The 27,969-nt window shown below is 40.4% G+C and overlaps 1 protein-coding gene across 4 annotated transcripts in view; it reads right to left on the bottom strand.

Moving 5' to 3' along the window:
* Positions 1-27,969, bottom strand: part of CCDC68 (coiled-coil domain containing 68) — a 53,014-nt gene continuing 25,045 nt past the window's right edge. Inside the window, exons 9-13 of one of the 4 annotated variants that reach the window (XM_045790143.2) lie at positions 22,400-22,482; positions 15,718-15,823; positions 14,323-14,406; positions 5,021-5,097; positions 1-2,708 (exon numbers count right to left, since the gene is read on the bottom strand). In XM_045790143.2, coding sequence (XP_045646099.2) covers positions 2,651-2,708; positions 5,021-5,097; positions 14,323-14,406; positions 15,718-15,823; positions 22,400-22,482 — 408 coding nt within the window. In that variant the 3' untranslated portion in view covers positions 1-2,650. The other 3 variants (XM_087869785.1, XM_087869786.1, XM_087869787.1) reach the window with 3 other exon arrangements.

Genomic DNA, 27,969 nt, shown 5'->3' with positions numbered 1-27,969 from the left:
TAAACAAAATATGATATCAATTTATTTATTGTAAAGCATGCCATAAGCAATTATTCAAAGGATATATGTATTATGCCAATCATTTAAACATCTTTTGTTGTTTAAACATCTAATGATAATTTGTAACCATACGTAATCAAAGTGAAACTAAGTTTCTTTTTATTTTTCACCTTTGTGTATTCACTTCAAGGTCCACCTCAGACCTTCTTATTTAATATATTGATTAGTATAATAATAAGTACAATTATTTAGACTACAACTGAACTGGTGTTTCTTTTCCTGTATTTCTCGTGTGGTACTTTTAGGTTAATGCTTTTTATTCTCCACTGTGATCATTTGTTTTATTGCTCAGAAATATTTATTCAAAGAACATTCCAAATGATAAAAGCTGAAACAATAAAGATATAGGACATAATCCACATATGACAAATAAATGATATTGCTGATGCTACTAAAAAGATACTTTTGTATTTGAAGAGTCCAGACCTTTTTAAGCTTCTGAAACTGCTCGTTCTTATTCTCAGGAAATCCAAAGGCCATTCCAGAGTGAATGTGGAGAACATATGAGCAGGTCCTTTCTGTGTCACGTCCAACGTTACTTCCACGTTCAAAAGTGAGCACCATTAAACCTAAATGAAACCCAACAGTGTCTTCCCATTTTTGACTCTAGGATACATTATTCTAATAGGAATCATTCTAGTTGTTAGCTCAGTTAGATGGATCCGTTCCAAACTCATATTTATCACCATCCAGCATGGTGATTGGGGTGTAAAAGGAACCCTGAGTAATCTCCAGGTGAAAGGTGAATTCGCCTACCACACTGCAAATGCTTGACAGAGTTCATGATCCCAATCTCCCTACAAATGTGCCTGAAAATATACTACCGAAAAATCTTCCATGCAGCATAAAGTCATGATCATAAATGTAGAATTAGATTTTTAGCAGGGAAGTTTTTCTGAACTACGTTCTCATGAGGGTAATCCAACAGGTGAAAGGCCAACTTAATTGCAGCAAAATATTTACTTTATGAGTCAGGGTTGTTCCTGACTGTCATTCATGGGATAATGCGCATAGCCAACAAGGAAGCTGTGCTTATTAAAGTAGGAAAAAGAAAGGTATTTCTATAGTGTGGCAATCTCTCAGACCACCAAGTGAACAGATAGAAGGACTACTGATGGCCAGGTCAGAGGTCCAAATCCTTGCTCCATGGTTAGCAGCAGGGTAAATTCCTGGACCTCACAGTATCCACCCCTGGAAGATAGGGTAATAATATGACTTGCTTTTGAGGCCTGATGGGAAGATTAAAGTAATTAATACAGGTAAAGTACTTAGAATTTTTCCTGGTATAGGAACTGTGCCATAAATGGTATTAGATATCTACATTTGAAAAATAAGCAAGCAATAAAAACGTGAAGCATGAAATGCACCCATACAGCTATGCAACCTTTCAAGGATTACAGTACTTGGATGAATTTATAAATACATTATCTCATCTGTATTTTTAAATATTTCATAGATAATACTGATATTTCACATTCCCCCTCGAAAGGCTTCCATCATCTTTCCTGAGAAAATGTTTACAGTCATACACCAGACAGGATGATCAAAAGGCTTTCAAGTAATTCACCCTTCAGTGGGGCTAAGGCTGCCCATTTTTCCTTTAGTCGAAGTGTGTTCTCTTCTGAGTGTCAGCATGTTTGCCTTTCTACAAATTAGAGTCTGGTTTTCCTCACAGCAATCACAAACTCCACCTGTGATGAATGCCCGTATCAAAATATAAATATGGTTTCACAAAAGCACTGGATATTTCATTCCAGTTCATGAATTCAGAGTCTTCCTGACTGCAGACAGCAGCCACTGTTCCTCTAAACCATAATATACACATTTTTATGGAGGTATGGGCTGACAGCATTGTGTTTCTATTCTTCCCTCCAGATATTTTCCTAGCTAATATAAGAATCTTGAAAAGAAAATTAGTCACGAAGCCAGAGTCACAAGCTCCATTTCTTTGTGCTTATTTGTGGGTTGTCTCTAGCAACCAATTTTCAATCCCAACTGGAGAACAATGGCTTCCTAAGGTGTGGTGAGACGCCATGATGCTCAGCTTTGGAGGGTTATGTGGGTTGGGGAATTAGCTAAAAAGAACCTACTCCTTTTCCTGCCCATAATGCAGTAGAGACTAACTCTCCCACAAACCCTGGGTCAGGAGATGAATTCATAAATTCATGTTAAGATATTTTTTATTATCCAAAGTTAACTTTAAAATATATGATTTACTCATACACACACACACACTCTTCCATTTATATACATAAAACCACTCTCAAAAGGTCAACTTTAAACCACTCCCTTCAGCAAAAATCTGCAAAAATGATTCAGATCTTTTTTTAAGCTTAAAGCAAAATTCATCTTCCATTGAAAGTCCCTGGTCTCTTCACCCATTCAGTACATTTTGAAGAAAGACTTCCTTCCCTTGAATATATATTTGTTTGATTTTCTGGAATGTCATCTTCCTGCAAAGCTGTTGATGTACAGTAAGTTCCATCGAATACTGGCACCGAGCCATTTTAACGTGCAAGTTTCGGCTGTGTTTCAAGGAATAAAGAAGACCCACAGCAATCTTTCTTATTCAGATCTTCAGCCAGCCAGCTCATTTCCGGAGCCTAATCAACATCAGATAGGGCGTAGTGTCGACTGTCTTCAATTCACTGTAGAAAAGACCATAATGTCATCGAAATCAAGCACATTAAACTTCAGTGATATAATTGCTGTATCCCCACCATTACCATCTCCACCGCTCTACTACCACGTCTGAACTAATTGCTTTAATCTAAGAGATATCGTGGTTAATTGGTTGATTCTAATTCCCCATGAGACATACTAGAATCACATGCGGAAGCCTCAAACTTATGTCAGTTCAGCTAGTTGTAGTAGGACGAGAGTGAGGAAGAGTGAGGGGAGGGGAGAGAGGATGAGAGCCTGTATCTGCCGTTCCACTCAGTGAAGACTGCACTGCTGTGACTTGGAGACAGGAAGCAAATCAACCCTTCTGCCAGGACGTTTTAGTTCTGTAGGCTTCTCAGTCTGAACTTTTCTCCTCACTGTGTGATTCTAGGATTTAAAAAATACATGTGTATGTATATATATGTACACACACACACACACACACACACACACTTCTGTATGTGTTCTGTTGTTCTTGTCTAAGAACATGACTCTGAATCTCCAGCAAACACTTCCGGTGCTCAAGAAATATCTCTAATGCTCAAGGGAAACCTTGCTTTTAAGTACTTACTGAGAGATATAGAACTACATTTTATGGGTGATTAAAGAGATTTGCCTGGATTAATCTTTAAATTACATGATTTTTTCCCCTTTAACAGCTACTTTTCTACTCCAGTCTCTCCCTTGAGTTATAATTCCATTGCATATAGGCGAACCCAGGCTTCCCGAATCATACTACCGCTTACATTCTCAAAGCAGCCAATTGGCCATATTTCATTTTATAGAGATGAGATCTACCAAGTCATAGGAAGTAAAAAAAAAAATCTTTAAAACTAAAAGACATTTAATAATTAATTTACTACAGCTAAAGAATTAGCGGTAGAAGTCATTCTTTCCAGCACCTTCTCTCTGTACCGGGTAGAGTATCCGCATTCCATATTGGAGTGGTTACAATATTGAGACAACCAGTTTGTCCCTCCTCTCCTCCACTCTGGCTGCACTCCCTACAGGGTCAGAACAGCTGAGGAGGGCCACCATGCTTCACCACCCAAGGGGACTGGTATCTGGTAAGGGAACAAAATAGCAGTCATCTTCCTTTCCCTTGGAGGGTCATGCTTGCCCTTCTATTCTGGACTCTTCATTTCTTCCTCCACTGAAGTGACTACTTTCTCACTGCTTCTGAAACGTGGGTATTTCACTTCCTCCTTTAATCTTTCTGGGGCTTAATTTCTTTTCTTTATTGGAAGTTGCAGGGCCAGAGGCCAAAAAGTTGATAACTTAGCATCCAGGAGCCCAACGATTCCAGAAGACTCGATTGAGAATAGCTCCATCTCATCTCTAATTACATATATCATTAGCAAAGTGAAGCAGGGCTGCAGGGAATTCGGAAGAGGGAGAGGGACCTACCTGCTTTCCTGGACTGGTGCTGATCACAGCAGGCCTGATTTCTACCGCAGGCACTGCGCCCAGGTGAGTTTCAGAAAACAGGCTTTTGCCCTAGAGGGACTAGACTGGGAAATTCAAAAGCTGCTAGAACAGGAAGCTTTTAATCACTTTTTAAATGATTCACGTAATTACAGACTACGTTTTCTTTTAAGTGATAATTTCATAGAGTATTATGGAAATAAGATTTGAGCCCAGAAGGTTTTTTTTTTTTTTTTTTTTTTTTACAACTTGTCATTTCAGATTCTGTCACCATTAGAAAGTGACTTTGATGGTTTCAGCCACCATTTTGATTGCTGTCGTGGGCCATTATCATTGCTTGATTCAGTCATTATTAAGTAGTTACTGAAGACACTTGCCCTTAGCAAGGCAGGAAATGAAATGAAATACAAGGAACTATTCCTGCCTTCTTGACATTGACAATCTACCTGGTCTGAGATACAGACATGGACATTTAAATAAATACAAACCATTTATAATTAATATGCTCATCAATGCTACAGAACCCAGGAGTTAATGGAGAAACAAGGAAAATAGAGAAGAAATGATGTGTGCTGCTTGGAGAAAGTGTTGAAGCCAAGACTAGGCTTGTTTTATGGCACAGAGCAAGGAAAGATACCTGATTTTATTCACTCAGTTATTCAGTAAGTATTTCTATGTTAGGCTTTGAGGATTCAATGATGAACAAGTAACACAGGTCTTATTCTCAAGAACTGGGAAACATGGTAAACCCATGATTACATAAGTATTAATAGACTGGAATATTTCTCAAGTGGGATAAATGTCAACACTCATGAATGAATGTCCAACAGAAGCTGGGAAGGCAGATGGCGGTGGGGAAGAAAAGCCTTACCTTGTAGAGACAGCCTTAGATACAGTTGTCCTAGGCGTTTCAGACCAAAGTGCCACCTTGGTTTTTAGTTCTTTATTCTACAGTTGAAAAAAAAAATGTGCAGAGATCACACAGCTAGCACATTAGCCACATGCTCAATGCCTCTGATCGGCCCACCACCCACAGCGTTCCTTGGCATTAAGCTTGTTGTTTCCATCTATTAGAACACAGAATGTAGCCAGTTGAGAGTCCTTACTATCTCTGAAATTACAAACGCACCTTGAAAAGTGCATAATTTTCCAAGGGATTAAAATGGAGTAGTCTACATTAGCTTCTGAAATTTAACAGCTGAACTATGTTCAGTTTTGCAGTTTCTTTTACATAGGCAGATGCAAAGAACTTCATAAAATAACTTTGTTAAAGAACCTTGTTAAAGACACCCACGATATCGATTACATGTTTGTCGTCCTTGTGCAATCTCTTGATTATAAACTCCTTGAAAATAAGCACCATCTGTTCTTTGCTATATAGTTCATGGCATTTTTTGCCTCAATTTTCTCACTGCAGCCTCAGTTTCCTGATCTCTATGCTAGTGGTAAATGATACACATCTTGCCTATCGTCTATTAGTTGTTGGAAGAAACAAATCTCATGTGATCATAAGATTTTATTTTATTTTATTTTTTTAATTTTAATTATTTTTTTTAAGATTTTATTTATTTATTCAACAGAGATAGAGACAGCCAGCGAGAGAGGGAACACAAGCAGGGGGAGTGGGAAAGGAAGAAGCAGGCTCATAGCGGAGGAGCCTGATGTGGGGCTCGATCCCATCACGCCGGGATCACGCCCTGAGCCGAAGGCAGATGCTTAACCGCTGTGCCACCCAGGCGCCCCTGATCATAAGATTTTAAATCTGGAAGCACTCTCACAATTCTAGGGGATAATGCAATGGCTGATAATAAGGAAGGCAAGAATTTAAGTTCTCAGGTACAAATCCTAGCCACTCAGTAGCTATGTGACCTCCCTTAGTTACCTAACCTCTTTGAGCCCAGTTTCCTCATCTGATAGATGATAGATAGAATGAAAGAATCATAGTCTCTTCTTCATAGGTTCTGAAATGAGATATCAATATATACTCAGCTCAGTGTCTGGCACAGATTTTAAGACTTAAAATCTGTGGTTGGTTATGGTTTTCTAGTCCAAGTACCATTTTTATAGCTAAAAACCGAGATCCAACGAGCGTAAGTGCTCAACATTTTGTTCATGGCAGAACTCAGGTTCAGAGTCGGGTCCTCCCAGCCCAGAGCCAATGCTTCCTCTACAGCACGGCCACACCAAGCACATTCATTTCACAGATCTGCCACATGAGACTTACAGCAAAGCATCATGCCCAAGGTGGAGCTGTCAGTGGGCCGCACTGCCGGTCAGAGGTGTTTAAAGGATACACCAGTATAGCAGGGGCTGGGACTGAAAGGTAGCTGGGTGGGAGGCTGACAGGTGGAGCTGTGGCTTTAAGAGAACAGTAACACTCCAGCTCCGATCCCTCGTAGGAAACTAAGGAGTTAAGGTGTCATATAATGGAAGGTATTTCCTAAAAGTCCACCAGATGGTTTGAAGTAAACCAACACCAAAATGCATGGTTTAGGGAAATAGATGTTGGAATTTTGATAGAAGCAAGAGGGTTCATAATTATGAGTGCCTAGCAAATGTCAAGACCTTTGCCAGGTGCTTTCCATACATCTCTTCTTTGATCACTTTTACTCTTATGCATATTAAAGAAATAAGGCTGGCAAAGCTCAAATTCTTCAGGTAGCTTGTTTCTGATAACCCATTCTGTCTAAATGTGCAGGCTTCATGCAGGCCTGACTTCAAATCCCATGTTCTTTGCCCTGCAAGATGTTATTTTTCTGTAACCAGAGGAATTAGCTCAGCCTCCCTATATTACAAATAAGTAAATAGTGATCCCCAGGAGGACACAGAGATTCAATGATTTCTAAAGAGATTTCAGATCTGATAAATATGAAACAGAGAAAAGTAAACTGTCAGTAAATTAACCAACAATTAATCTACTGCAACCATCCATCCATCCATCCATCCATCCATCCATCCATCCATCCAGTTGGTCAATCTCTGCCGTGTCTCCGGCACTAAGCGGGTAGCACAGTGAATGTGAAGAAGCCCAAGAGAACCTGGATCTTTCCCTCCAGTACACAGGATGCACAGTAGAGTGGAGATGATAAAACAAACATGGGAACATTAAAAAAATAAAAACAAATAAAAGCAGTTCAGGAGATGCCATAGGCAGTAGGTAATTAATTACTACATAAAAGGTATACAGAAATCAGTGCGACTAGAATAATGTGTAACATTTTCATACACAAGATTTCACCTGGACCCTGAAGACAAAGTGAAATGGTCTAGGTGGAAAAGAAGGGGGGGAAAGACTAAGGCAACAGTTCTTAAGGTGTGATCTTGGGATATCAGCAATATCAGCATCATCTAGGAATCCGCTAGAACTACAGATCCTCAGTCTCCAGCAAGACCTACTGAGAAACCCAGGGTGGCCAAGGGATGTGTTTTAAGAAGCTCACCAGTTGATTCTAACATCTGCTCAAGTTTGAAAACTATTGGACTGGTTTTCAGCGTTGGTTGCATATTGGAATTATCTGGGGAGATTTAAAATTTCTTTTTTTAAGATTTTATTTATTTATCAGAGAGAGAAGGAGAGAGAAAGAGAGAGAGAAGGAGAGAGCTCAAGCAGGGGAAGCAACAGAGGGAGACGGAGGAGCAGGCTCTCTGGTGAGCATGGAGCCCAATGCATGACTCGATCCCAGGACCCCGGGATCATGACCTAAGCCGAAGGCAGACACTTAACGGACTGAGCCACCTAGGCATCCCTATCTGGGGGGATTTAAAATCTGCCCATATTAGAGTCTCACCCAGAGATTCTATTTACCTTGGTTGTAGTCTGGGTTCAAAACTTCTCGAGACTCAGGGGGCACCTGGGTGGTTTAGTCGGTTTAAACTCTTGGTTTCAGCTCAGATCATAATCTCAGGGTTGTGGGATTGAGCCCTGCATCTGGCTCCACGCTCAGCTGAGAATCTGCTTGAGACCTCTGCCCCTCCCCCACCCTCCTTCTAAAATAACATAAACAAATAAAATCTTTTAAATGTGCCGCAAAGATGAAGAACTACTGGAGTAAGGAAAGCAGAGACAAGATGTGGGTTCTGACCCTTCTTATTCCTCCACATCTGTACTGCATAATAACTAAAAAATGGAGCAAAAATCTTCAAGCACAATGATCATTTCGCTGTGATGTTTCAAGAGTTAAGCACTTAAGCCTCATGTAGGAAATGTACTTCAGATCTGATAAATTGATAGTAAAGATATTCCTTGTATAATGGAGATAAAGCTAACATGCACTCCAAACAAGTGTAGGCACATATCCCAGGCCAAGTATGTTGCTAAGAAGAACTCCACTCTATACAATACTCCACAAGTTAGGAAGCGATATGAATCACAACATCACGACGACAACGAATATGGGAATAAAAATAATCCAGGCTGGACAATTACGTAAAGGCTATTGGGAGTTTTTCCAAAAGAAACTCCTAGTTTCTCAAGTTGCTGAGCCTCAAACAATACAAAAGCACGAGAGTTAACATGTGAGACTGTCTTTATGCTCATTTATCTCAACTTTCATACTGATTTACTTCAGCTACTAGACTTAGGTATTTATTTTTGATTCATGGACTTCCACAGTTTTTCCTTTAATTAGAACAGCCATGGGGCGCCTGGATGGCTCAGTCGTTGGGCATCTGCCTTCGGCTCAGGGCATGATCCCAGAGTCCTGGGATCGAGCCCCATATCAGGCTCCTCCGCTGGAAGCCTGCTTCTCCCTCTCCCACTCCCCCTGCTTGTGCTCCCTCTCTCGCTGGCTGTCTCTGTCAAATAAATAAAATCTTAAAAAAAAAAAAAAAAGAACAGCCATATCCAGGAGTTTTATTGCATCGTTACTTTACAAAACTACAAATCACTGACCAGAATATGTCTACCATATGATGACTCTATCCAAGGATAGTTTATTGACATCGTTCTCCAAAAGAACCTAATTTTTGCATCCTATCAACACATTCTTGTTAAATTAAATTTTAGGGATCACGGTGAGTATATAAAATAAGATAATCTTCAATGCTTAGAAAATGGAGAAATTTCTGACGATGCATTTCCATATCATCAGGTCATTAGTGAGGAAACTAGAAATGCACGAAATGTGAGAGGAATGTCAGAGATGAAAATGATGGTGACAAAGATATGGCCAAAGTAGAAAGAAAAGTAAATAATTTTGGTAGAGTCAAGCAGAAATTTTCCGGTGATATTTTTTAAAGTTTTAAAAACCTTGAAGTTGTTCTTGTTGTTGTTGTTTTAAAGGATAGAGTTATATGGGTGAATATATCTCCCTTGTGGAGAGGGGGAAAAGCCCTGCTAGGATAGAAAGAGATCCACGAAAAAAAAGTATTTGTTACCATGACTCAAAACACTGGAAAATGGAAAACATTGCAATATAGTAACTGTGACAATGACTAAAATCAATATAAATGGTCAGGCAAATTTAAGAACTCTTCATTTCTGTACATATGCACATGCACATACACACCCCCTCAACACACACTTATTTAATCACTTCAATAAATAGATTTTGTGGTGGCGATGGGGGGAGGGGAGCATATGCTTTTAAGACAATAAGACTCGAGTGATTTTGAACGAGTTTAACTTATCTGGATCTCAATTTAATCACTTACAAAATGTAATAAATAACTTTCTCCCAGAGTAGTTTTGAGGATTAAATAAAATGAAGGTTGTAGCATGCGTAAAAAGAGATGGATATTTTTGGTGTGGAAGATGCGGTCTGTGTGGCTTAGAAACGCAGGTGATGTGTTTCAATGGGTTGTTCAAGCTTAGGTGACCATTTATCATAAATGGAATCAATTCACCCTGTGAGTTAATGGATTCCAAAATAGGCAGTGGTCTTAAATTCGCAGTGCAAGATAGTACACCCCTGCACAAAGCATCTCAGTTTAAGAACTTCATAATAAAGCACTGACCAGGACAGGACCAGAAATAGGCTAACCATGGCCCTAACACTCACTAAATTCAAGTACCTGGTCAAATATCACAGGTTTAGAGATGCCCTTCCTGACTCCCGTCACTCTATAACTACCACATTGTCACATTCTACACTTTTCAGAGCACTTGTCCCTCCCTAATTAAGTTGTTGATTTACTTGTTTATGTGTTCATTGTCTGTATCTTCGATTGAAGTATAAGCGAGATGTGATTGGGGACAGTCTGTTCTGTGCATTACCCATATACTCAGCACTCGAAATATTTCCTGGTGCATCTTAAGTACAGAAAACTATTTGATGAATCAATTAAACGGATGTGGCTTGGACTTTTTAAAGCTGCAATGGTCATTGTAAAACTCCTTGCTGTGAAGGAAAAGATTTATCTACTGAAGACAAGAAATTCTGGGACTATAAAGATATTCATCAGATACTGCTATAGTCTGAAGACTCTTTTATAAAAGAAAGCATTAAAAAAAAAGAGGCTTGAATCGAGCTATGTACAGAGAATCTGAGACAGTACTGAGAGGTGTTTTCACATCACGGCAGAAAGTCTGCAGCCAACCTAGAAGTTCCCATGAAGGGAACAAATCTGTTGCTTTCTCATATATAACAGCAATTATTTGCTGCACTCGGAAATATAGAAACAGAGTACAATGGAAACAAATACATTGTTCTGGTCTAATTATTAGACCAAAAGGCCAATTGGATAACATACTGTACCTGACCAATCAGAGTTAAGTCGCCAGCCTATTTAGGACAGTAACATTTGTTTTGGGGATGATATAAATAAACAGACACAACTAAGGGACATAAAATTGGATTAAAAGCAGCAGCACCGTTGATACCTTGATCCTGTGATGACAGCTGGCACTTCACTATGTCTGGCTAGAACACAATGAAGTGAGCTCAGAAACAGATAACAATCTGTCCAATTAAAATGTGTGACCAATGTGCAATATGCAGAGCAGTAGGGCATTGGAGCCCAAAGAGGCAGATACACCATTGGAAGAGATTTCCAACATAAAAACCCAGTCTAGGATAATAGGCATTTCCAATTCACGAAGAAAGGCCAGACTTCTCAATAAAGTGAGACAACTACAAAGTTAGATCCCTACCTCACACCAAACTTCCTGAATTACATGTTAACTTGGACTTAAATGAGATTCCCAGTCCAAAAAGGGAATCTGACCATGTGCATTTATCATTTCTCCCTTCTTAGACATTATTAAAATAATAACAAAGAATTCCTAAGTATTAAGATCCCTTAGTAATGAAGAGGAAAAAATAAGACTATGAGAAGATCAGAAATATCAGGACTGAAGGACTGAAAGTGAGCAAAAAATTGACTGCAAGAGCCAAGGCACCTGCAGGTGGGGCTGTGGCTGCTGAGGGAGATGATTGATCTATGAGTCAGGGAACACACTATCAAAAATCTGAAAAATGGATATGCTTTGAGTTACCAATTCTACTTCTAAAAATTTATCTTAGGGAAGGAAATACACAAATGATCAGTGATGTTTGTATAAATATGTTGAATTCAGTGCTGTTTACAAAAGCAATACTGAAAAATAATCTAATGTACAACAATGAGGATGAGTTAAATAAGTTATTGTATATCAATACAGTGGCTACTTTGAAAGATAATGTAAATGTAATCTGATTGGTAAGCAAAGACTTCTTGTTATATTGTTATATAGAGAAAAAAACTCTTTGGCATGATCTATGATCTAGCTCCTTCCTACCTTTCCAATGTCATCCCATGCTATTCCATCCAACTCTTAGATTAGAAGCACTCCCAATGGCTCCTTGTCCCTCTTCCTGACAAGCCCTACCACGCAATTTTTCACTAGGCTCAGATTAAAATTCATTTTCTTAGAGAGCTTCTTCCCACCCACCAAGCTAAGTCCTCTCGCCAGGTGTTATCTGTCAGAACATCTTGTTCTTTCCTTGCAGAATGCTTCCATAATATTGCTAGTTATATGTTCATTTATGGGTTCATCTCCCTTTCTAGACAGTCCATTCCAGTGTGTGGAGCTCATGTTTCATTTGTCCAATATTGTTTTCCCAAACTTAGCCACTTCCCCAACTTAGCCAGTTCCAAAACTACATCACAGTAGCCACTCAATAAGTACTTATAGAATTAACGACAAGATTGATGATGTGAACAAACGAATGAAGCTTAAAAATACAATGAAACAGGCATAATATTATGCCATGTATAGTCTGTATCTTTAATACATACACACAGGTATGTAACAGGCACATGGAGTCCCATAGAAATACAGCTGGACCCAACTGTGAGGAGTGATTACCCACAGATGGAAAGCTTGCATGATTTTCTTATTATATGTACTTATCCATATTTCCTAATTTGTATGGAATGAATGAATATATATTAGTTACCCAAAACTAATATTAGAAAAAAATATTTTATTAAGTACCATTTGCCAAAAAAGCCACTAAGTACAAAAAGTGGTGAGGAAATCCCCGTAGGGACATTTCTTGGGAGGAAGAGGCTCTAATGTGGTCTGAATTCCATCACCTGAGCCCCTTGATGTAAACTGACCAGCCATTACTGGGCACTTGAGTGGACAGGAGTTTTGAGCCAATTATTCCCCCATCCCTGCATTTTTCAGCTGCACGGAGCTGCAAGCATTGTCTTCCTCAAACAGCCATTTGTAACCTAAAGAAGGTGAAAATCGAAGGAAAGCCTGAGGCTTAAAGGGCTCACCCTCCAAAGCGAGAGAACAGGGGTCCTCTGGGCAGAGAGAAATGGCACGCCACGGCCATGGTTACAAAATTTAAGATGGAAAACTGTTTACAACCTCTTTATGTTATGATGATTTGTTTCTTCTGTTTGGGGAAAGCCAAGAGAACACGGTGCACGGTGGTGAGAGAAAAGGTGTGGCAGGGTTCTGGCAGCGTGGTCGTGCCCCACCTCTCGTCTGTCCTGGGGACAGGAAAAGCCCCCAAGGATGATGAGGTGTCTGGTGGCAATCAGAGCATCTCTGATTCCACAGAATGGGACAGCGTGGCAGGGGGACAAGCAGGAGGTCAAAATACTACAGAATGAAGTAGAAAAGGCGCCTGGGTCCAGGTGGTCAGAGATGAGCCCCCGACAGAGGCAGAGAAGGTGGCACTGAGCACCAGCTCGAGCCCCGGGGGAGGCAGTGGTGGCCTCTTCAGGGGCTCCAGCCTCAGTGGCCTCACTGCTCTTCCCGGGAGGCAGGGCGCTGCCGCACCTCGGCCGGCAGCTGGAAGCCTATACAGGGCCTCCCTAGCATAGAGGGGAAGGTGTGGGCAGGAAGAAAAGCACATCTTATCACAGTAAGTTACAAAGTGTTACATTATGTTTCCAAACACGGAAAACTAAGAAAGTTACAAGAGGCTTCTTGAGGTGGATGAGCCCGGAGGCAAAGCGTGCAAGCCACGGGGGGTGTGAGTGATAACAGAGGAGGAAAGAGGACATCTCAGGGCGGGAAGGAAACGAAGACCTAAGACAGCAAACCCAGCTGTCTGGCCAGAGCTGAATTCACCCAAGATGGTCTTGGCTGAGCTTCTAATTCAAGTCCACATGGAGAGATGTTATTATCTTCCCCCCAGTAGAGCAAGCATTCTGGAAAATCTGGACGAACTTTTAACAGTTATTTAATAATATTTAAAGTATTAAAAAGTAGGGGCGCCTGGGTGGCACAGCGGTTGGCATCTGCCTTCAGCTCAGGGCGTGATCCCGGCGTTATGGGATTGAGCCCCACATCAGGTTCCTCCGCTATGAGCCTGCTTCTTCCTCTCCCACTCCCCCTGCTAGTGTTCCCTCTCTCGCTGGCTGTCTCTATCTCTGTCGAATAAATAATAAAAAATAAAATCTTAAAAAAAAAGTATTAAAAAGTAATGTTTAATACTTCAATAATTATTAGGAGTACCCCTCCCACAAATCTATAATTTCTTGTGCATAGAAGCAGCCCATGCACACACATTCACAAAAATACATTGATATACACACACAGACACATGCCTGTACACTCACACACAATCACACACAGACACACTCACACACCTGCCCACATACAAACTCACTGTGTCACACTGGCACACCAGCAGACACATTCCCAGGTACACTGAGCACACACACACACACACACACACACTCACATACACTCACATTCGCACTGCAATATACAACAGATTCCCTCCTTACCTGGGCTTCGAGTATGTTAACTTTTTCCTTCAGATTTTCAATTCTTTTATCTTGTTCTTTTAAATTATTTTTTAATCCTTCCATCTAAGAATTAGGAAACACAATTGGAAAAATCTAGTCAGACAACAGGGAAGTTACTTAAATCAGAAACCGCACAGGTTTCTGTGGTCCACCGACATTCATCAAATACAAAAGTTAAATCCCAAAGCATTAGCGGATTCAGCAGGTTACAGAGAATAGCAGGGCAAATTGGCACCTGGGGATGAGAGCATACGGGCAGTCCTATTAAACATTGTCATCTTTGGAAAACCTGTTTAAACCAAATCCAGCGGGCATGCCTCCTGTGGAAAGCAGCTCTGGCCATCCTTCTGCGTTTCCGGCACACAGTGCTTTCATACTGCAGCTGCAGGGGCTGGTGGCCATTGCGCAAGGCCACTGCCTGGAATGGGGAAGCTCCCCAAGGCGGAGATCTGGTCAACCTGCAGCATAATGAGGTGAGCCCGCTTTGCTTGGGAAGAAAATCATCTGTGGAAAAGCAGCGTGGAACTGGGGGGGTGAGGTGATGACCAGAACAAAGTGGGAAGAGAAAACCCACGGATTCTAAGGCTGGTTCTGCCACTACCAGCTCTGTCACTTAACCACTTAGAGCCTCTGTTTTCTCATCTGTCAAATGAGAATGTGGGATGCCCCCTAAATCCTCCTGGCTCCCAAGTGCCATGACTCAATTCTCTGGCCTTTTGGTGAGGTCCTAGCCAAATTACATTTGTACCAGGGAGGCATGGGAATTATTTGAAAGAATTCTTTGGGAAACAAGTATTAGGCAGTAAAAAATGAGGGAAGGTCTGATTTCAGGCCTAAAGCACAGACCCCAAACCAGATCAACAGATTTCTTGAAGTAAATCACATGAGTTCACAACCCACCATCCATCTGGCCGCCACCACAATGCCCTCCTCTCTTTCACCTGCCAGGATGTTCCCAGAGAAGAATGGCCAGGTGACACCCCTGTCCCCGCACACCTACTAAGTAAATTTACTGTGTGTGAGGTTATAAAAACAGATCATTGCTTCCGCAGAAAGGGTTGAATCTTCAAATCTCCCAAATCTTCTAAAGAACAGTGTATGTTACCTGGCTCAGAACACTTTTTTAAAAAATCACTGAAATAACTAAAGACAGTTAAACACAATTTCCCATATATCTTCATTGAGAGCACTACAGGTGTGGGCATACAGACCGAAGAAGGCATTGAAAACAGAGTCATGTTGCACGGGAATAAAAAGGAAATGTCAGCGGGGAGAAAAATCTCACTGCTTATGAAGTCCAGACAAGCTGCCTGTATTCAGTGTTCTCACTGTAAACATACCGTCTACCAGAGAAACACACTCGATTAATCTGACCTCCTGGATGACACTGCGTAGGTTCTGATGCTGGGAATGAATCACAAACTGCAGATGAGAGATCTGCTCCTGGAGAACGGAAATCTCCATTCGAAGATTGTGGCAACTGGAAATGCAAAAGGAAAAAGAGACATAAAATGTGCCGAAGCATCGTGCAGCCATTTTTTACAGCTAGGCTGCCAGGTTCTCCTCACACGGGACCCTATTACTGGACATCGTGTGGGAAAGATGCTGGGGGCCCCATAGGCCACACAAGACACGTAAGATCACAGCCACAGAGCAGCCTCTGATGAGCTCAGACAGGAACTCGAGTGAGTATATCCTTTCGTGTCCAAAGCTCCCTCCTGGACATCTGTGACTTCTCTCCCTGCGGGAGGGGGTTGAGTCTAACTGTATTGAGCCCGACGAAGCACTCACATAACTAAACGGTCTTGCCTAGAAGCACCCACACACCCAGCCTCATCAGAATGTAAGGGTAGTGGGGCTAGGACATGGGGGGCCAGGAAGGAGGTTTTACATAAAATGGGAAACCAATTTCCAACGATACAGAGTTAGTGTATGTTGTGGATTGCCTGTGTTTGTCTTTTATTATTATTATTATTACTACGACTACTATTATAATTTTGGATTCCTGCATTGGGTAATTCTACTACCGGTAAATAGGGCATTTAAAAAAAAAAAAGAAATTAAATTCCAGCTAATAGTTTGAGTCCACGTCGACTACTGTGAAAAAAAGATAGATGAAAGTTTGAATTTAGATTATTCATACTTTCCCGAAACTCCATTTAGGTAAACGGAATTGATTCTACAGCTTTTAACTTGCCACAATTTTCTTCTGGCCAATATTATTGGAGTTTTGAGGCAGCATGCATTACGGCCGGGTCACCAAACTTGGGAGCATGGTGAGAGGACTCACACAAGCTTTCTCAGCCTCCATGTAACAGATAGAGTAATTCCTACTTGTATTACTTTACAAGAATATACTGTGGATTTTAGGAGATAAGAGAATATGCTTTTGGAAAATGAGCTTTTTACATAGCAGTGTATTGTTATTTCTTTAGCTATTACGGTTTTAGAATTAGTAGCCAACATCCAATGCAATCGCAGTTCTGATTTTTATAGCCTCTACAAATATTAACAAAGGTCATGGACACTCACATGACATTACAGAACACGTGCTCATTGAAAAAAAAGAGAGTCGCATTGTGTTTCACATCATGTACTGAAACATTGCTTCTCAAACGTAATATGCACTGGAGGATCTTATGAAATCATGAGGGATCTTGTTAAAATGCACCTCGGATCCAGGAGGCTGGGATAGGGCTTGAGAGCCTGCATTTTCAATAGGCTCCAGGTTGTTGCCAGTGAGCACGCTTACCCATGCTTTGAATAGCCCAGCACTGAACCGCTGATGTTGGCTCAATAATGTATGTAATACTCTCTCTCAAAGCCAAGTAATTTGCAGGCAACTTGCAATATGTAAGACAGTCTTTTAATTTTTTCCCTCTTTTGGTTTTGCATGAGAGAGTGTTAAAAACAGTTTGCTTTACTGTAGAAAAAAATGAATTTCTACAAAATCATAGAAAATCTTGCACAAATATTGCATAATGATAGCCATTATTTATCTATCTTGTGGAATTAAATAATTCAGGCTATAAAAATACAGTACAATTACACAAAATATGGGTAAAATGTAGTTCATTATTGTTCATAGCATAAAAATTAGAACGCTCTGAGTGTTCATCAATGGAAGACTAATTAAACTAATTACACTATATCTGTGCCACTTTTATTGTACATATACTTATATATCACAGGTGCAGACCAACAGAGTTGATGTGTATCAAAGATGATTCTGCAGAATGTTATAAAAAGGATGATCCTTTCAACAAATGGTACTGAGACAATTCTACATTCATATAAAAAAAGAAAATGAAAATGAACCCTGAACTCACTCATAAGAAAAATAAACTTCACGTAAATTGTAAATAAAACTGGGGACCCAAAAGACTTTCAGAAGATAAAACAGAGGAACATCTTCGTGAATGTGCAATAGACAAAGATTTTTTTTACAATAGAACTCAAAACAGTTTTAATCACAAAGGGAAACACTGATAATTTTGACTAGACAAAAATAGGGAACCATCAAATAAGAGGGAACAGGATACCTCAGAACATTGGTAACTCAAATGATTAATAAAGACATTGTACCCAGAATATATAAGGATGCATCTACCAATCCATAGGACAGACACCCCAGGAGAAAAATTAGAAAGGAACTAGAGAGACAACACACACACAAAATGAGTTGAGGACATACAGATCAAAACAGCAGAGAAGGCAAACAGAAGCCTCCCCACGGCTGGTGATGCTAAGATTCAACCTGCTGCAGTGAGGAGGGAAACAGGAGAGAAGTAGGGAGGGAGCAGTCAGACTCAGGACTTCCCTGGGAAATAAGGAGAAAGAATTTGGGATGACTTACAGAGGCAGGCTGGTTTTGAATATTCATCAACTGTTCACGAGCCCATAAGAAAACTAAACGTTATTTTAAAAATTCATAAAAATGTTAAAGATGAGTATTCATAATGGTCTTGTTGTGTCCTATGATGACCCAGAACTCAGACCAGAGGGAAAAAAGATGGGGTGGGGTAGATGTTACATTCCTCAAAATACGAAGCTCAGGAAATTTCCCCACGTATTCTGTGATGGTCTTACCATAGAAGTCACTGTAGATAAACAGAAATCTGAAAGAGATCTCAAGCTGGAAGAAAATAATTTCTAGAAGCACTCTTGAAAACACAGGGTTTTCAGACTTACCTGCATTAGTACACTAGAACGGGGACTAAAAGAAGTTGCAGAAATTCTCTTAGGATTGTTCAATAAAGATGAAATTAATCACCCGTTTAAGGTCTTTTAAATGTGAGACTATAGTGAAATAAACTGCCACCTGAGCTCCCTTTAATCTCTGCTCTTTATCTTTCTGTTAAAGCGACTCAGTCTTAATAAAGAGGTACTAAAACAAAACCAGCAGGAAGAAAACATTACAAAGGCCAGGTCTAGAAAAGGCCACCAAGGCCTTCTAACAGATGTCTGATTCATGCTCTGCCTCCCAATGCCTCAATATAAATGTGAAGTAAATGCTGAAATTAAAATAGAATTGCAAATCTTATACTTTGGGAAGATGTAGATGTGTTTCTCCTGTCCTTCCGACCGTGTACAACCAAAAACCTAGAGATTATGTATAAGCAAACACAAGAAGGCTCTGAAAGATGGAGAGAAGGCAGACCCGCTCAGGGCCTGGGAACCCAAGGCACAGCACAAGGGTGAGTTCCCTGGGTTTTCTTTTTTGCCTCATATATCCCAGATGTGGAGCTGGAAAAGTCTGTACTGGAAATGCCAAAGAGAGCAAACAAGGAAAGGCCCACCAACGAGAGAGGAAAATCTTGGCCCTCTTCTTTTGGGGAAGGGAACTGAGGGTCGTCTCTCCATTCAGCCTGTGGGAGAGTGAACAGAGCACCATTTCTGATATTCTTCCTCTTAGCTTCCTTCATGTTCAAGAGAGAGAGTCCACCCTGCCTTTAACTTGCAGACATGTGAAAACAAATGGCTTAGACTTTAGTAATATGGGATGATCGTAGCCTAAGTACTCGGCAAGAAGCATACCCTCAATCACTCTGATGACCAATGTCTGCCACACACTTAGTCAGAGGAAATTGAATGAAGGGCGGACTGTCTCTCCACCCGTTCATCAGGATACTTTAAAATCTATCTTTGGGTTAACTTGCACCATCAGAGGACGGCATTATTCAACGACGCCATATTGGCCCTCTGCTCCTCACTGTTATGATGGCTTTGATTTCATTGTTTTCTGGCTTCATGCTATCCTTTTTTAAAAAGTATTTTTCTGAGGGACAGCTCTTGTGTTTCTCCAAAGGATAACTCTAAAAAGGACCTTTGTGTTTGTGATGTCACAGGGCAGAGGGACACGTTGGGAAACTGCCTTCTGCTCCTAGACACACAGGGGAATTAGGAAACCAATCTGAGGGAAAGCCTCGGAGGTCTCCAGAAATGAAAGAAGGTCAAATCTCTTCTATAGCAGAATGAGCGCAGACTGCTGTGAGAATTCTAGAGCCCAAACTCCCAGCTCTTACAACTTCTGAGAGGCTGTATAATCACTTCACCAATTAGAAGCTCAGTTTCTTCCCTGAAAAGTCGATGAAAGGACTAAATTAAATAAGGTAGCTGGGGTTATGCTACAAACAGCAAATCATAATACATGTGTTGGTTAGTAGTGATGGTGGTGGAGATACGGAGTCAACCCTGTTTTTCATGAGATGCTTCTGCCAAATCTCTTAACTCTCGTTAAAAGTAATTGTGGGGATTAGCATAATATAATTATATATTCATAGCCATATGCAAAAAAACTGTCATTTTCTCCTGAATTATAAATACTTAAAAGTCATCATCTTTAGAGATGCTTTTTAATAGTAGAAATGCCAGGTTAGAACATACTGAATCTTTTCATCAAAATGGCAAGGAGTCATGGCACCTGTCAAACCCACCCTCCTGCGCAAGGGAAATTTGATCACCCAGAGCCCCCTACTCAGAAAAGCAGCTCTAGGCTATTTTGGGGGTAAGGGAAGGCCACCTGTAGGAGCGGGAGTTGGTGCCTGCCAAAAGGCCATTGGTTAGATGACAATGTAGGGGTTTGGTAAACATGAGCATTCTACACAATACAGGAAGTAGTATTAGGCCCGTAGACTCCTCTGCAATTTGAAAGGAAAGTAAAGAATATGAGCCAGCTGGAGAAGACCACTGAAAACAGTTCATAAATCACACAGGAAAAACAAAGAGCAAGAAAGAGTGAAACTGTACAAACACACATGACTGAATAGGAGCCACAAAATAATCTGGTTTTTGAAAACACATTAGATGCTAAAGGGTGGTCCTCCCGTCTTCCCATGAGATGCATCTTCTTTATGGCCATATCTATTCAGTCTTCACCTACCAGAAATCCTCTTGTTTGTGGTAGCTTAACCAAGTCTCTATTGCTTTAACCAGAAGAGCCTGACTCCTACTGATTTCATTTTCTTGTCACTTAGCAGAGTGAATACCTCTACACACAGACAAATAATAAGATAAATATTTGTGATGCCTACAATCTATGAAAATTACATAAGCCTGGATGTTCAAACACCTTTCTAGAAACACAAAACATCCATTTTCCTCAAGACATTTCTAAATCCTCCCTAAGAGCTTTCTGAGAATTCCCTATAACAACTGCTCATATATAATAGAACAGAAAGAATAGTTCAGTTTGGTTTTGAAAATGGTTACATTTTGTGCTCAAAGACGGACAAAAACCCTATTATCAATAAAAATCATTTTTAAAGAAAAAAACCAAACAAACACAGATTGTCTGGACTTTTGATGGAAAGCATATTGTACCAGCCAGCAGTTCTGCAGGGACAGGCTCTCTTTCAGAAGAAACAACAACAACATAATCCAAGATTTACTTAAAGTTATGAGTATGTGCAAGTAATTCTGAAGACCTATGGGCGTCTTCCACAGAACTTCCTTAATTTCCCACAGAGATGTGCAGTGTTATATGGCACTGTCTTAGAAAGCCACCTACTGGGGCTATATGCTTGTTCACAAAGAAGAATATGGGTAAATTAATGTCAGTAGTATTCCAGTGTGTTCTGAATACGTATGTGTAATTGCCACCATCAGCCCAGGTCTAGACTTTGGCGGATGTGGTCCAATACATGAATATGAGCCAGACAGAAGGCAGAAGCTTTTGAGAGATGAGAAGAGAAAACATAATTGGAAAGGAAAGAGAAACAGGAAAAAAAAAAAAAATCAAAGACCAAGAGAGAGAGATGTTTGAGTATATATTATTAAATACATGAGAATACAAATGTATACATTCTGAGGCTCATAACAGGGCTTGATATCCTAAGAAGCAATAGTTCCAGATGGATAAAATAAGACCTCAACATAGGCTTGACTTTGAACATTGTATCAGAACATGTAACAACAGTGGCAGGTTTAGAATTCGTAGAGAAGGGAAGGGAAAGGGGGGAAAAAGTGATGAAATTTTATGTGTTAAGAGTTATTACATGATGTTCCAGAGAATTTTTCTAACAGCAGCGAAGTCATGCAGCAGTTGGGTGATAACCGTAATCCACGCCACCCCCGTACTCAGGACTGTCACAGCTTGTGAATTATGAGTATTCGTAAGTCCGAAGAACTAAGAATGCATTCAGAGTAGTTCCTTCTCTACAAAGTTGGGGAGCACCATAAAAGGATCTTACTGTTCCACTTGTGGGCTAGCCAATTTGATGCAGGTTATAGCGGAGACCCTTTAACAAAATCAGAAGCATCAGGGGGAAGGAAGCATCCTCTTTAGGACCCAGGGTCAACAGGAAGGGACAGGCTCCTTCATTCTCTGGGAGAATTAACCCTGCCCCAGTTTCCCAGTACCGCCAGGGAACTCTGCCCAGTGGGAGGGAGGGGAGGCACCTGGTGGCTGTTAATATTAAGAAATTTCCCTTTGTCCTGCCCTTTCAGCCTTCCTGTCTCCTTGGAGGGTGTTAGCCTTCTGGCCATTGGCCAGTGGATCGACCAGCAGAGAGGAAAGGTATTAGGAACTCTTTAGTAAGGAGGGAGATTTGCAAACCTTTTAGCATATGTAGCATTGGATTTGAGTTGCAGCAGCTTGTTTTCCAAAGACAGTTTCTTTTCTAGCAGAGTTTTCTTTTCCTAGAAGAAAATAAAATACAATTTTATTTATTTCTGTGTGTGTGTGTGTGTGTTTGCTAAGTCACTCTTGCAAACTGTTCACAAAAGATGCTTCTTATGATATTAGAAAATATGTTTTGAGCTAAAGAGCTCATTTCAGATGGCACTGTGACAACCCACCCCAGTGAGACCTGGCCAGGCGTCCTCCTGTGTGGTTTCCAAGTAGCTCAGTGACAGGTCAAGACTAGTTGTCTTCACTCCCCTCACCTGCCTGGAGAGGTTCTGCTCCTTCTCCAGCCAACAACTGAAGTACACCCTGCTCAAACTCCCGCCTCTCTCCGTCCCACCCTGAATACAAGCTCATCTCTCTAGGCATTGGCTCTCCCTCCATTCCACCTGCTTCTCCTACATTAGACTGAGTCACTGGTCTCCAAGGACACTACTGACTTTATACGTCTACCAGCTCACAGGGCATCGGCCAGAAAGTAGAAAAGTCGTAAAAGCCTTTTTAGTGAAGGATCAAGGCCACAGGTAATACAGTCACTTCCTAGTTAGAATATAAGAGAAATTTTGACATGGACAAAGAAAATGTAAAGAAATAACTGAATGTCATTATTAAACCAAATTCTTTGCATTCAAAAGAAAAATAGTAAGTCCATGAAAAAACAAGCTGGGATGATTGTGGGTTTTTTTTTTTTTTTAATATTTGATGGTAAGAGATGTTTTGGCACTGTTTACAATGCTATTTAAAACCATTCCTGCTGCAGTATTTATATGGGTAAAATATAAAATGCTGTGTCGTAGAGCAAAAATGTGGGAATCTCTTTGGACATGGTCCCACCTAGTTTTGAAACTGTGACTGTAACAACTTTTGCCAAGGTTTTTACCTCTCTGGGCCTTATGTTTGTTGAGAAAAAATAGCCCAAACTTGGAAATCAAAACAATGTATGATTTTAATGTCATATTGGGTCATTGTTGAATAACCAATTCATGGAGAATTTCTGTGTGTTTGACTTTATTGTTTATGATTTGATTAGAGCCCTGACTCTGTGAAGTTGTCTGTTCATGTGTAGATTTCTGCCTGGTAGAAAAGATAATCCCACAGGTTATGATTTGATTGCCTTCAAAAATATTAACCAGCTTTGTATCTAACCTAGTAATCTGATCCTATATTCCTTTTTTCAAAATGTCTATAAATATCCAGTTTCTCAAAATCTTCTATTTAAACCAGTTTTACCATCTTACTGGTTCCCTTATTAATGAATGAGTTAAGAAAAACTGACATGAAATCACTCTTGAAAGACATTGAGGAAGACATAAAAAGATGGAAAGATATTCCATGCTCATGGATCGGAAGAATTAACATAGTTAAAATGTCCATGCTACCCAGAGCAATCTACACTTTCAATGCTATCCCGATCAAAATACCAAGGACATTTTTCAAAGAACTGGAACAAACAGTCCTTAAATTTGTATGGAAACAGAAAAGGCCCCGAATCTCCAAGGAACTGTTGAAAAGGAAAAACAAAGCTGGGGGCATCACAATGCCGGATTTCGAGCTGTACTACAAAGCTGTGATCACAAAGACAGCATGGTACTGGCACAAAAACAGACACATAGACCAATGGAACAGAATAGAGAGCCCAGAAATGGACCCTCGGCTCTTTGGGCAACTAATATTTGATAAAGCAGGAAAAAACATCCGGTGGGAAAAAGACAGTCTCTTCAATAAATGGTGCTGGGAAAATTGGACAGCTACATGCAAGAGAATGAAACTTGACCACTCTCTCACACCATACACAAAAATAAACTCCAAATGGATGAAAGACCTCGATGTGAGACAGGAATCCATCAAAATCCTAGAGGAGAACATAGGCAGCAACCTCTACGACATCGGCCAAAGCAACCTTTTTCATGACACATCCCCAAAGGCAAGAGAAACAAAAGATAAAATGAATTTATGGGACTTCATCAAGATTAAAAGTTTCTGCACATCCAAGGAAACAGTCAGAAAAACTAAGAGGCAGCCCACGGAATGGGAGAAGATATTTGCAAATGACACTACAGATAAGGGACTGGTATCCAAGATCTACAAAGAACTTCTCAAACTCAATACACGAGAAACAAATAAACAAATCAAAAAATGGGCAGAAGATATGAACAGACACTTTTCCAATGAAGACATACAAATGGCTAACAGACACATGAAAAAATGTTCAAAATCATTAGCCATCAAGGAAATTCAAATCAAAACCACACTGAGATACCACCTTACGCCAGTTAGAATGGCAAAAATAGACAAGGCAAGAAACAACAATTGTTGGAGAGGATGTGGAGAAAGGGGATCCCTCCTACATTGTTGGTGGGAATGCAAGTTGGTACAGCCACTCTGGAAAACAGTGTGGAGGTCCCTTAAAAAGTTAAAAATTGAGCTACCCTATGATCCAGCCATTGCACTACTGGGTATTTACCCCAAAGATACAGACGTAGTGAAGAGAAGGGCCATATGCACCCCAATGTTCATAGCAGCAATGTCCACAATAGCTAAATTGTGGAAGGAGCCGAAATGCCCTTCAACAGATGACTGGATTAAGAAGTTGTGGTCCATATATACGATAGAATATTACTCAGCTATCAGAAAGAACGAGTTCTCAACATTTGCTACAACATGGACGGCACTGGAGGAGATAATGCTAAGTGAAATAAGTCAAGCAGAGAAAGACATATATCATATGATTTCTCTCATCTATGGAACATAAGAACTAGGATGATCGGTAGGGGAAGAAAGGGATAAAGAAAGGGGGGGTAATCAGAAGGGGGAATGAAACATGAGAGACTATGGACTATGAGAAACAAACTGAGGACTTCAGAGGGGAGGGGGGTGGGGGAATGGGATAGACCGGTGATGGGTAGTAAGGAGGGCACGTATTGCATGGTGCACTGGGTGTTATACACAACTAATGAATCATCGAGCCTTACATCGGAAACCGGGGATGTACTGTATGGTGACTAACATAATAAAAAATCATTAAAAAAAAAAAAAAAGAAAAGAAAAACTGACATGTATTCATTCTATATTTGTTTGAGTCATGGTTTTTTAAGTCATGACTTTTCGAACACCCCTAAAATGGGGATAATACTACCTATATTGAAATGTTCGGATGGTTGGAGTATTATATATGAAGGCCCCCATGTTTCTCTCATACATATTAGGACCTCAATTTATAATAATTTGAAGGTGGCAAACACTTCCTATCTTACGTGCTATTATTTTTTAAGTTTATATTAACTTTTTCAATTTTTTCCTATAGTATTCTTGTCACATATAGGAATTTCCCTTGTGTTTCCTAGCTGTGTTCGACTTATTTTTGAGGCATCACAGGTATGCCTTGGATCATCAAAGAAACACATCACTGATAATATATTTTAACTTTGTAGGGAGGAAAATGGTGTTTAACATTCCTCCTCATGGACTTACTCTCCATTAATGGATCTTCATAACCAGGGTTCAAGCAAACCGAACAACTGGACAAGTAAACATTCTGCCCTGGCCAACGTTCCAGCATGGAGCCTGGGCTCTTGATGCTTCCTCTCTGACAACACGGAAAATCACACCGGAAAATCACATTGTACTGGCTAGCACTTTTTCTCAGGGACAGTGTCTTCTGGAAAAGGAAAGGAGTTCACAGCACCACCCAGTGGGCAATGCACTCTTCCCCAAACTGTACCTCTGGGGAGCTTAAGAACTCCCTTGCCCTACTGATCAAAGTGGAGTAGACACCAATTTAAATAATTGCCATATGTTAACATCTAAATGATTTAGGAACCAAGTAGATCATTTTTATCTGACACCGGAGAAGAATGGGGCATAATGGAAAGCATGTTGAACTGGTAACTGGAGGACAGTGGAATCGTTCCTTGTTCCCACTGTCCTCATTTATAAAATGGTGAGGAGGAACTGGGTGGTCTCAAAGTACCTTTGAGCTCTAACATTCTAATAGAGCTAAATCGATGACACTGGAAAACAAATACGATGCAACAGAATTGCACTGCTAGCAAAAGGAACATATGCCATATTAAAATGCTCTTATTGGGCGTTTTTGCTGGCTTATCACTGTGTTTACGGAATTCATTCTCACTGCATTCCTGATTCAAGTGGGACAGATGGTGAAGGTTTTAAGTAATGTGTTCATTACCAGACCTCATACCACTAATGGCTACTTACTGGAGCAGTGGCTTGTTCAAGTGAGTAGAAAATGAATCCTACTCTAGGGGCCACCCACACCAGGGCAGTATTTATCAACCTCTGTGTGGGTGTTCTTTTTTAATTTTCATTTCCTTTCTGAACTCATGTCTTTCTTCTACTAACACAAAAATCTAGAGTTTCGCCTCTTCTCATTCTGATATACACCCCCCACCTGAGGAACCCTTCATCATAGCCTTAAAAGTATTCTTGGTTTTACCTTAAAGCAAGATGTTGCCAAGCTTTGTTTCTTACAGCTTTATTTATTTGCTTGTTTGTTTTACAGATATAACATCCTTTAAACTAAATATGTTTTTAAAAAACTCCTCCACAGTGCCCTTCCGTCCATCCCCACCTACCTCTACCTCCACCTCCCTGAGATTCCAATAGGCTCCACTCTAGGAAATAACTACTAGAATATTCTGGAAGGTTCCTGATGGCCATGAACCATGGGCATCCTGTCCACTTACTTTGTCACAGATCACCTACAGACAGCCCACCATTATGGCTCAATATCAAGATAAATGCAAAAAAACCAAAACCAACAAAAACAAAAAAGATAAACGCTAGCCTACCACTTCTCAAAAATGTCTGCCAGTATCTAAGCCAGTCAACTTTTTTCTGGGGTACATTCCCCTACCTTCAATATGGGTATTTGCCTCCCTAGGGAACCAAGGAGAATGACTGAAGAGAGATAAGAGAAGTTCCTTGAGTTCCACAGAACCCAGATATCCTACATTGAAATCTCCACAAAGGGACTCTATCTGGTTCATTCACGAACAGATATCTAACCTCTAGCTCTGACTGGCACGAGGTAAGTGCTCAAGTATTTGTTGAACAAACAGTCAAGTGACTGCAACCCAGAATTCCGAGATAACTCACATTCAGGACAGATTTCACAGGATTTCTAGGAAATAGAAATTATATTCCACAGCTGGCTACTAAACCAGACCCAGGGTGACTGGGTTTGGATTGGAGGTGATCACAAGTCAAAATTTAAATGAAAGCTGGTTAATCCACCCCATTTGCATTCCGGAATTGTCTTCCTTTCCTAAATGCAAACATTCTTTGTGCTGAGTTTGCGAAACTATTACAGGATAAATGCTCTAATGCTACAAAGTATTTATCCAAATGTTACAGTTTGTTCAAAATATCATAACTATAAACTGTCACACTGCAGCAAACCAGCCGCTTGAGGACATTCTAGCCCAGTGATTCTGGTGACAGTAACACAGTCAGTGACCCACTGCGCAATACAGATGTAG

Source organism: Ursus americanus, chromosome 19 (genome assembly GCF_024610735.1).
Source record: "Ursus americanus isolate L20-20 chromosome 19, mUrsAme1.1.p, whole genome shotgun sequence".
Classification (NCBI taxonomy): domain Eukaryota; kingdom Metazoa; phylum Chordata; class Mammalia; order Carnivora; family Ursidae; genus Ursus; species Ursus americanus.
Note: the sequence above shows the minus strand (reverse complement) of the source record. Positions and strands in the feature narration are given on the sequence as shown.